Source organism: Monomorium pharaonis, chromosome 5, assembly GCF_013373865.1.
Source record: "Monomorium pharaonis isolate MP-MQ-018 chromosome 5, ASM1337386v2, whole genome shotgun sequence".
NCBI classification, from domain to species: Eukaryota; Metazoa; Arthropoda; class Insecta; order Hymenoptera; family Formicidae; genus Monomorium; species Monomorium pharaonis.
The window spans coordinates 2248895-2260928 of record NC_050471.1 but is presented as its reverse complement, the minus strand read 5'-3'; the positions used below and the strand labels follow the sequence as shown (position 1 = coordinate 2260928).

At 44.0% G+C, this 12034-nt stretch overlaps 1 protein-coding gene across 2 annotated transcripts in view; it reads left to right on the top strand.

Annotated features, from left to right (window-relative positions):
* LOC105829103 (longitudinals lacking protein, isoforms H/M/V) overlaps positions 1-12034 on the top strand; it is a 55641-nt gene that overhangs the window by 27298 nt on the left and 16309 nt on the right. Inside the window, exon 4 of one of the 2 annotated variants that reach the window (XM_036287806.1) lies at positions 1343-2082. The exons of the other annotated variant lie outside the window; for it this stretch is intronic. Within the exon in view, the coding sequence (XP_036143699.1) occupies positions 1343-1936 (594 nt within the window). The 3' untranslated portion in view covers positions 1937-2082. Of the gene's footprint in view, positions 1-1342; positions 2083-12034 lie in introns of those variants that run through there. 2 annotated transcript variants of the gene reach the window in all.

Here is a 12034-nt window from a genome sequence, read left to right as displayed (position 1 = left end):
TATATTTATCTATTTATTTATATATATGCAAGATGTCTCCCTCGAAATTATCGCCGTCTTGTTTATAGATTTCTTGACCAGTTTGGAGTCAAACATTTTTTAAATTGATAAATTTCTCTATTTCATGAATTTCTTAATTTTATAACCACGTCAGTATAATTAAACAGTAAGCCTCACAGTAAGATTTTAGCAAAGTTTATTTAAAATTAACTAGTTATGAATCATCTTTCGCTATTTATTTTTTAAGACTTTCTTTATCATCAACTTTCCTTTTTTATTTCTAGAACATTTACATGAATAATTAAAATGACTTATCTACTTATGATTAATATTTCTATCAATATTTTCAAGTTGGTCAAAAAATTCATACGTAAAAAGAATGGCGATAGCTCGAGGACACTCTGTATACATATATATATATTTATACATCGTAAAACACACTCGAATAGTTTGTCATACATGTGCCTGGGGTGCGCGGCGCGCCAAACAAAAATGAGCGTCAACTTCTTGTGAATACCGTCTTGTGTGCTACCGAGAAGCGTGAGCTTCTCGCCACGCCGGAGACACTTTCTCCTCCGAATGAATGGAATTTATGAATTAGACACTGAAAGAAAGAAAGAGAGAGAGAGAGAGAAGAGACAGAGAGAAAGAGAGAGAGAGAGAGGACCTCTTTTAGTCGCAACACGTGCTTATAGTAGTGTCAAGAGAACGAGCTTGCCTGTACTTTCTTTATTTCTTTTTTTTTTTTTTTTTAATCGAAAACTTAGATGCATTAGAAAGAATTAGTCGTCGAAGGGAGAGAGAAAGCGAATGAAGGGAGCACGATACGAAGGATACCTAATTTTTTTTTCTTGTTCAAGATAGCCGTGGCGCTCGTTCGTTTCTAAAACGATGCGCTGCGGTGTATATATATGTATATATACGTATATATACACAACATATATCCATATAATAGATATATACATATATGTAACACATATGTGTATCCTGCAGATCAAGTAGTATCGGGACGTTTTATCGCGCGTTATTGCGGTATATATAGTAGTATAGTTAGTACAATTAATATTAACGTGCCATCAGGATATTTACGAGACTAGGTCAAAAAATTCAAAAAGAAGAAAATAGAGCGGTAGATTAGAGTAAAGAGAGAAAGAGAAAGAGAGAGAGAGAGAGATTGAGAGAGAGATTGAGAGAGAAATTAAAAAAGAGAGAGAGAGAGAGAGAGAAAGAAAAAAAGAAAGAGAGAGAGAGAGAGAGAGTCGGAGAGACGAGTCTTTTCCGTGGGGGTACACAGCGCCGGAGGGAAGACAAGAAGTTGATGTTCTTGTTTGTTTGGTTGCAGGAGTTGATGGGTGTGGATGAGCGGGTGTTTGCGTGCATGTACTGCGGTGCCTCGTTCCTCCACCAGAGCAAGCTGACGCGGCACATCCTCTCGCACAGCCTCGAGTCGCTCAAGTACCGCGAGCAGGCGGCCCACCTGCAGCTGCAGGCTCAGCTGGGCCTCGAGCCCGGCATGCACCTGCCGCCGGAGGCCCACTACCCTGCCGCGGGTACGATTGAGCCGATGGACTTCGAGCTCGCGGCCCACTCGGACCCGACCTCCGGCGTCGTCCTCTGCAAGTTCTGCGGCAAGTCTTTCCCGGACGTCGGTTCGCTGATCGCCCATCTACCGGCGCACACCGGCGACCGGCCGTTCAAGTGCGAGTTCTGCGGTAAGGCGTTCAAGCTGCGCCACCATATGAAGGACCACTGTCGCGTGCACACCGGTGAACGGCCGTTCCGGTGTACGCTGTGCGGCAAGACCTTCTCGAGGTCGACGATACTCAAGGCCCACGAAAAGACACATTACCCGAAGTATGTGCGCAAGTTCCTGTCCCCGAGTCCCGTGGACCCCTCCGAGGAAGAGGCCCCGCCGCCGCCACCGCCGCATCATTGAGTTCGCCTTAGCCTCAGCAGCAAAGACCGCCGCCGCCGCCGCCGCCGCCATGCCACCGCCGCCGCTGCCACCGCCACCACCGCCGCCACCCCCGTTGTCGCCGCCGTTGTCGATGACGGCGACGACGATGTTGACGACGATCACCACCGTACGGGACGCTCTGCTGATCCACGACGCATCCACGTTGTCGTCGTCGCCGATCGCGACACGTCGAGCAAACGACGACTGGCGACGACAACGATGGTACCGTCCCCGCTTCCGGTGCCGCCGCCGCCGTCGCCGCTGCCGTTGCCGCGACACGTCCTCTCGCATCCCTTCCCGCACTCCTCCGTTCCCCAATTCACCTCCGCCAGTATCATCCAGCTCCTTTCATTCACCTGCTGATCGCGCGCGTCGCGACGCGCGACTGCGCTCCCCGCGCCAACGGTCCCAATGAACGAGCGACGGGGCAAGAAGCCGGCGGTGTGTTTCTAGTTAGTCCTGTGATTTTGGTTAGGATGGTTGGTAAACGCGTGTTCAGGGGGAGGGACACGTTAATAACGAGCTCCCTCGTTTAATCAGTGCTTTAAGACGAAACGTTTAGCTTATTATATACATATATAAATATATATATATAGATATATATATATATTATAAATTATACGTATATATATATCGATAAATTATTAAAGGTATATATATACATATATACACCTACACACACTACAAACACATACATACACACACACACACACACATATTCGAGCGACATGGGGGTTAGTTAAAGAAAAGTTAAGGGAGGGTTGGGACACGGGCAAAGCGACACGGAACGAGAAGGGTAAACGGGGAAGGGACGAGAGGAGAAAATTTGAGCCGCCACGGTTGGTGCTTTTAAGAGATTTTGATAAAATGCTGTGAATATTATATTGATTACAATTAACTATAAACTATTGTAATAATTGTACTGACGTTGTACGATGTACGATGCGACTGTTGTTGATATGATTGAGAATATTTTATACAGTTGACACAGGGGGTAGGGAATAACGCGCGCCGACGATAAAGACACGACCGAAAGTCTGGGGAGGGGGGGGGGGGGATGGATGGATAGGTTAGACAGGAAACGTCCACTTAGTAAAATTCTACGCGGTGCAATTCGACTCGGTGGACACGCGGTTATTATAAATTCTCAATAGGAAAAGTGAGAGTGAGAGGAAGAGAGTGAACGAAAGAGAGAGAAAGAGCGAGCGAGAGAGAAAGAATTTATCACGAGTGCGCTGGCATTAGCGGCCTCTTCGATTAACGTTTGTTCCTCATTTTTTCTCCAAGACGACATCACCTTTCTTCGCAAGTCGACGGTCAATCATATACAGACACGTCCGACACGCGAACGCGACGCAAACGGTATTGCGCACCGCAACGAGAGAACGCCGATCGAATTCTCTCTCGTCTCACGTGTATGTGTGCATGTGCGCGCACGCGCGCGCGTGTGTATGTGTGTGTGTGTGTATGCATGCGTGCGTGCATCGAAAAGTCTCGCATTCCACCATGGCTCGCGAAACGTACCTACCCTCCGTCTTGCCGCAAGACGAGAGATTCGGGACGAAATCGCACGCGCGAGACTTCTCGAGGACACCACGTTTCCGCCACGTTCAGTTGTTTTTCCGTCTGCAGAAAATCGCGACAAGTGACCATCGAGACAGTGCAATACTACCTGACACACTACGCGACACTACTACTGCGCTATTTTACTTCTTTTTTTTTTTTAATTCGTAGTTTAATTCTTATTTAACATTTACTTACGTCCCTAGATAAGATAGTTAGATAATCCAATCGCGCGTTGAGATTCGATCTCCGGGCGACGGCCACCCTTCGTTCCACTCGCGAGCTCCTTTTTATTTATTTATAGCACCCCCCTCGGTCGGGGAGACATCCGGACGGGCGTGGAAAGAAAAAAAAAGGTACGAGGATCTCATCTTCGCGACGCGATTCATTGAATATCAAGATTAAACGCGAGCGAATCGAACGCATATATACGCGCAAATCTTCGTAACGAAGAGAGATCGATATAAAACAGGATATCCGGTAATAAGCGTGATGCTCCCTAAACATTTCTGCTTCGGAGTATCGAACCCGAGCGTGGCAATTTGTCAGCTTTTAATGAGAAATATTTCGATAATCAAGGCAGGAATGTTTTAAAATTCGTCAAAATTCCTTACATTCTTTTAAATTGCGTATAATTAAAGAATAATATAACAATAATAAAATATCGTGATAATAATTCAAAAAAACTTTTCAAAGGAGGGGAGGAAATAATTTCTGATCGTTGCTCGCGGTTATTGCCCCTCACGCCTGTTACCCCATATCTCGCGCGGTGATCCCCAATGTGTCCGAGTGATACGAGAACCAGTATTCGAGGTACACACTTTTGTTTTCCTACTAGGTAAGGTAAGATAATTAGCGCGCACGCAAGTGGCCTGTGTGAGCGGACCGCTCTTCTTTTTCTTCTTTTTTTTTCGGAAAACGAACGCGGAGCGACCATTGCCGACCACGGCAGCCGGCGGGTTAGGTTCGATTCCTCGAAGGCGAAGGTACAAACGTAATTTCCATTGATTTCTCGCCCGCCTCCCCCGCGTCCGCCTCGCGCGCGGGGCAATTTAATTCGGCGCGACACGCGAGTGTATAACGCGGACGGAAAATAACCGCGTCTCCTCCTCCGCGGATCCTCGAAAACGGTAAACACGCCGGGCAATGGCGATAGCATGCGAATGCCAGGCGAGCGCGAAACGAGGCTCTTTTTCCTCCTCCCCGGTCCCCTCTTCCTTTTAAGCGATTCGATGAGCGCATTGTATATTTAGCAGCCACTTACTTTCCGTCATCCTCCTTGCAGCAAGGGCCATTTCCTGTCCCCCTTCGCCGAGCGAGCGGAGTCGCTTGAAATCGATCGATCTCTGAAATATTCATTCGCATTCCGTGCGCGGAGGCACCGGAGGAATCGCCTCGCGGGGAATACGGGGGAGGGGGGAGGGGCACATCGACGACCGATATCGCGGTCTCCTTCGAATCGAAGCCGCGAGCAGATAATCTCGTAACAGTTGAAACACCTTAGAATGCGAATCATCGTCAATGCCGATTTCAAGATCAGACAAGATGCGCGCTCGCGAGTGACGTTCACGTGTGTTGTCAATGTGTGCGTCATCTACTCAATCTTGAAATCGGCCGATCATCATCCTGACCCGCCCTGCGCCGCGTGCGGGAAGGGTCGTTGCGTTTTCGAAGGGTTAGTGGGCTAGCTTCTTACGGCGATTTAACTTTAACGGCTTTAAGTTTCAGCCGAAACTATCTTTTTTTTTTAGTTGTTGGATTATTTTTAATTATTGGAGGACACACGAGAATCTAAAATTACTCTAACACACGTTCCTAATTTAACGTCGCGCGCATATTTTTATTTCGTTTTCAGTGTGCGCTGTAGGTTCGGCGGAGTGCGACGCGCAATCGGTGAGCAAATCGGCGGCGAAATGATTTTATTTAAAGCTGTGATGACCGTGCGAATTATTTTTGTTCGGACGCGCGATTTTTATCACGTCGCGCGAATATCAATCGTTTTTCTCTTCATTTTATATAAAATGGATGCGTCCACGTTTCCAAGCGGCGGTATCATCACGATCTCTGCGATTTCTCTGTGATACTTGGCGGCTACTGCATCAGCTGCTCTACTAGCAATGCTTTTGTCACTTGTCGTCTTTACATTCCATCCTAGTTTTTAATCTCGGAGACGTAGGACGCTCTCGTCTTTCGGCTCTCGGACACGAGAGCGCGAGTTTTTCACGCGATTCAATTGTGATTTAATTGTGATCTCTCGAGCGGCGTTAAACTTAAACGTATATGTTAACACTCGTCTGATTTCGAGTTATTAAAAGTTGTTTGTCTTAACGAAAAGAAAAAACGCGCGTCATTTTTAGATCTGCGCTTGCTTTACTTAAATTCTCTTCGATCGCGCAGCACCGATACGCCCTTGAGAGACGTGGACGCGAACGGAAATGTATATTTGAGGTAAAGACACTTCCGTATTTTAAGTAGAAATTTGACTTGTTGTACAAAATACAAATCTCTGATTATTTATTCGAAATCGAACACAGACGTGATTTATTTTGCACCCGTGCGAACGGAAGGACAGCATTTAAAGTATTGCGCGCGTCTATCGCGCGAATTAATTCGTTGCCATGGACAGAAAGGACGAGGGTTTCATTCTACCAGCGATGCGCTACGTGTCTCATCGGTCTCGGGAGCGCGTAACTTTAATTAGAATATTCGTCCGGCAAATCGGCATTCCTCTGAAAACGGGATTTTAATTAATATTTACGAGTGACGGTGCCGTTAATGACTGGCAACCGAGAGGGTACATTGAAATGAAAGTCCTGCCGCGATTCTGAACGAGCCTGATTAGAGTCGGGCGTTTGGCAAATGGATCATAAAGTTTCCAAATACCGTATCAAAAATGCTGTCAGCGGGTTGTAAATTCCGGAATACGATTAATTAAATCCTCGCGCAACACACAGGGCGTTGCACAACGGACGGCGTCGCGTCGCATCGCGTCGCGTCCGTCCGTCCGTCCGCGGTATTAAAATAATGATATCGCGAATTAAACATACACCGCGCTTTCTCTCTCTTTCCATAAGCTCGTAACTCCGTACTCGAGACTCGCGAATATACCTGCCATCTCTGTCGCGGCGATTCGTGAGTGTTCCTCGTGTCTCGACATCATTCCGCATATTCGTTCATTAACTTATTCGTATTTCTCGCAAATGAATAAATTGAATTTGGCCAAAAGAACGGGAATCCCTCGCTCATTTTTCTCTTTCGCAACCGCTGACCGAAGAAAACAACGAAGATCAGAGTTATTTCAATCATTGCATAAAACGTCAAGATTTTATTCGGCAAGAAAGATCGTGCAGTAAAAATAAAGGAAAAATGACGTATACTCTCTTCGTAGGTTTAAAAGTACATGTCATTCAACTGCATGTTGTTGCTCTCAAAAGATTGTTTTTACATCCGGACTTATTCACGTTCCTTTTTTTTTTTTTAAATCTATTTCGATAGTCTTAGTTAATATCGTTGAAAGTATTAGTTCGTCGCTGATAAATGAAGAGAACAACTAAGGAAACAAGTAAGATTTGACAAGAAACATTGTACGGCAGAAATGAGAGAAAGCCGCATTTCGTAACGTAATAAAAAATCAATCTGGTCAAACAGAATGGGAACTTGGGCGGAAATTAAAATTACTTATTCTAATCAGCGTGCGCGAAATAAGTACGTCGAGATTTAGAAAGGTTGCGCGATATAAATGGAAAAAAAGTCGATACTCTGGGTTTAAAAAAAGTCTACTCAACTCTCGTCGTCCCCGAAAGGGATCGTTTTTACACTCTCGCGTTTCTTTCTCGTCTTTTACTTTGACAGTCGCGGGCAACGATGTTGAAACCATTAGAGTTCATCGCCGATTTCCATGCGATCTCGACCGGGAGCACAATTATCGCGAGAGGGAGAGATGAGTAAAGATAGTATATGAATCATATGAGCCGTTTGACATTTATATCGCAATCTTCGCGTTCGAGCGCGCTCACTCCGCGTTAATTTTCCGCGTAATCGCGCGGAGCTACGCACTTTTTTATCGCCTCGATCGTGTGGTAAACAGCCACGAGGAGGTTTTCCCGCAAAACACGGTCGTTATCGTCGCGCGATTCTTTTCGCGCGTTTGTTATCCTCTCTTTCTCTCTCCTCCTCCTCCTCCTCCTCCTCCTCCTCTCTGTCTCTTTTCCTTTTCTCTCTTTCTCACGCGGAGAGTCCGGTCGAATCGACCGATCAGCCGGGAAAAGCGCTAAAATGCTAATCGGAGGATTCCGCGAGCGTAACCTTGCAATCGTAAAAATACTGCGGACGCGTCGTGCGTTATCGCATCGTTTACGAATACGTAGACGCGTGCGCTTTGCGCGGCAGATAAATTGGGGCAGTGACTCTCAAACGTTTTTGAATTCTTATTCTCGCGCTCTCGTTTTCCGACTGTCGATCGGGCGAAACAAAAATCAACATAAAAGATAAAAATTTAGTCGAAGCAACAAAGAACAGTGTAGCTTGTACACAATTGAAATTTAGTTACTGCATACAAATTCTTTTTTTTTTTTTTCTTTCGTGATGTTTTTCAATCTGCGATTTAGGAAACATTGCTTGCCATAGTTACACTGTAAAAAAATTATATAAAATTATATAAATAATATTTGTAAAGTTACACAATTTGTAGTGGAAATATATAACATTTTTTAGTATTTTTATTTCTAATTGTGTAAATATAATTTTTTGTTTAATATAAAGATACATTTGTACAATTAAAGATAAAAGTGTTTAAACATTTTATATATTTTGCTATTAATTGTGCAAGTTTTGCGCATATTATTTATGTAATTTTACATATTTTTTTTACAGTGTATGTACCACGTTCTTCTCGTCCCTCGCGCGCGTGCCACAGGCGAAATTGTAGTTCGAATTCGATGGAGACGGTCAGCCGGAAATTCGGTCGCGGCCTACTTTCAAATATACTGGAGCAGCGCTCGGCGTTCCGTTTACGTCAAAACTCCGAGCGAGCGGGACTCTTTCGAGAAACGACGAATTCCCGATAAGGCGGGGAGGGGGTTCCGCGTTTTTACGCAACGATACGCGTCGCGGAAGCGCGGAGTCACAATTATTCGCGCCGCGAACGCAGAACGCAGGACACAGACGGGCGATCTCGCCCGTTAAAGTGCAATCGAGAGGGGAATTAATGAGCGGTACGACGTGCACCGCTGGCGTAGGGTACAATCAGTTAGCAGAGCTCCAATTAACCTAGGTTTTAAGTCATTCAAGTGTATGTACGCGAGAGAAAGAGAGAAAGAAAGAGAGGGATGGAGGAGAGAGAGAAGAAAGGAGAGCAAATACGAGTCGACGTTTAGTTTCCTAACGGCTATGTCTAGCTCGAAGGCTCTCCCATGTCAAAGGAATCCTCTTTCCACTTCGCGAGATTCGCTCTGAGGCACTTCGTGCCTCACGATCGTAGACACTTTATACGCCATAGACGCGGATGCGCCGATGTATGACCGTTGCATCTACCCTCGTCTCCGTGGTCATGTAGAATAATTCAGATTTACTCTCGAAAAGGAAAGAAACCGACGCGACAACTGTGGATGATGACGCGATTGTACAACAACGTTCCTATTTAGGAATTAAATTATGTAACGATATCTCCGTGACGGGTCAGCCGCTGACGCATCTGTTTCATATCGATCACAATTAATTATTTGCGGCGACGAAAGGTTCTTTAACGTAGCAAAGAAAATCGTTCAGTTATATATCGAGCGTTTCATACATTTTTCGTCATCGTCGTCCCTCTCACCCCTCCTCCCCCGTCTGTTGCCTCCCCTCCCGATTTGCGATTTTCTTTTCGATCTCATCTCTTCGCCGTGAATTGATCCTCGCGAGAAAAATGCACGTGCCTCGGATATTATTGTACGTCGGACTGTGTGTTGTATATAGGGAGAATTCGTATGTATAAGTATACACACACATACACATACACACGTACACACTTAGGCTTTTGTTCCGTTTAAGAGCGACTTTGGCCAAAAATACTGAATAATCGTTTAAGACCGCAGATTAGAAGCTCCCGTCACATGTTATCTTACGTAGGGTAGCTTCTAATTTAATTTTTTAATTTATTACCATCGGGAACATGGTGAACCGCAAATTTAGAGGACATTGGCAGCTCCGACTTCGGCTTTTGGAGATCCTGAAAGAAGAAAAAGAAAGAAAAATATCGCATCCTCGCTGGTCTCTCACCGAAAGTCCTACCTTAGTTTCGTAGTAACTTTTGAGTTTCTGTTCTGAAGTTCCTAAAAACCCGTTCTAATTCAATTGTACATAGTCTAGATTTAGCTTCGTACCTATACTAGAACGTGTAATATCGTAATGACCGTTGTAACGCGTCATGTAGAGCGTGAACTCGTATGACGAAGGCTTCAAGATACCCAAAACTCGATGCCAGGCCAGTCTTGTGCGTAATATCTCTCGGACCGTAATCCGTGGAATCCTGAACGATTGCGTTTTCACCGTATACCCACTTCCGTCCGCATGCGTTGTGAGATTTTTCGTTCATACATATACATATAGAGCGTATAACACTTAAGTTTCTCGCGCTAATCCCGCGCGTCAGTATGTTTGGCGAAAAGTCTGCTGATAGAGTCACAGACGTAGGAACGTAACAAGACGAGCGTGTTCCTGGAATGACCGTGCCTAATGCTTACGTGTTTAGCGTGTCACATGCCCGGTTTCTCGTGTTCGTGCCGCTCAAATTCGAAATCTTTCATTACACAGATAAAATTTGTCTCAAATCTACAATTATTCTCGCATACATAGGCAAGACTATAAAATCTCCTTTAAAGAATTTGATAATCTTAAAGAGACACAACTTGTTCACATAAAGAAATTTTATATAGTTTTATCGAGAGAAATATACTCATTTTTATTAAAAAATATTTTATAAAAGTGGTGGAGAAAGAGTGAAATATTAAACAGAGAATAACGATATCTTCAAACCAAAAATTTGTTAGTTATTATCAAAATCATACATTGTGCTTTAGCTATTATTATAACATTGAAAATAAAAATGTATTTTGCTGAAATTTAAGACTGTCAAACTCTTTGAAGATTTTATATTTTTGCTCATAAATGAGACAATAATTGTTGAAATAATACTTATATTTTTCTCTGCGTACAAAAAATTCGAGATAGTTTAAAAGAAAATAGTAAATGTTACTTGAAACTCGTACGGTAGTTATAAATATTTTTATTTATTGAAAAGAGAGCTGTTGAATTAATGAAAGTATTGCATAAAAGAGATGGCACGGATAGATGCGAGAAATGTAAGCGGATATCTAGGATCACATCTTTCCTACTTCGAACTGCTCGTCTACTAATTATAATATCTCGGATTCCACGTAGTTACGTTCTTGCGTTTCACGTGTCTCGAATAGAGCGGCGCGACGCGGTCTAGAGACGCGCCTGTAAATACGAAGCGCGATTTATCCTCTTGCCAGATGGTGTCATGATGCAATACACACATATCGAGTAATAGATTAATTCCTAGCTAGAGTTCCTGTGCAAGGAAGGCAGCTTGCCGACAAGCGGACTTTCCCGCCCTCTCTCTTTTGGCGCCGGACCTAAACGGCGTTAGGCGCGACGCGACGGATGCGGCGAATCACAGAAATAGGCGTGCGGATCGATGCCGCGAACCCCGCGATTTCATTTCCACGTCGGATCATCCTTTTTTTAGTTCGTCCTTCGCGTCCCTCGCATTTTCGCGTTTTCGGTTCTCTTCTTTTTTGCTACTCGTATCTGGAGCGCGAACAGTCTGGCCGTGGGAACAAGAGAGCGAGATGCGCTTGGAAAAAAGAATCGACGAAGGTCGAGAGAGAGAGATGCACTGTCGTTCGAAAATCTCACAGTAAAGTGTAAAATTGCATAGTTACGCAATTAAAGACTCATCGTGTAATTTAACTTATTAGCGTAGCAGGGAATGTTAGATTATCCATTTTATTGCACTACCGGGGATACGTCTCGTGTAACAGAGAATGTAATCAAGTGTGGTAGTATTCTTTGGTTTAGGATTCATGAACGATGGTGCATAATAATCCTACTCACTGTTGCATTAATGAATCTCAAAATTATTTTTGGAATTTAGAAATGTGCTTATATTTATTTTTAAATTCATTTGGAATCTCATTAGAGGCATACACATATGTAAGAATATATTGATATATCGTACAAATAGACGTTAATAAAAGATTTAAATGAGCAAATTGACGAAATTCTTTAGAGAAGAGCCAAAGCACTGCGATAATAATCATATCGACATGTACGCGCATTTTGACATTTTGCATAATATCATTTACGCATAATAATTTATTTGCATTTGATAACACGTATAAAAAGTCACGGAATTGTTTTCCGATTGCATGACGATGGACGAAATGATAGCGATCCAAATACGATTAGCAGTAAAAGATAGCGGACGTACGAGCAATAATCGAGTGTGAA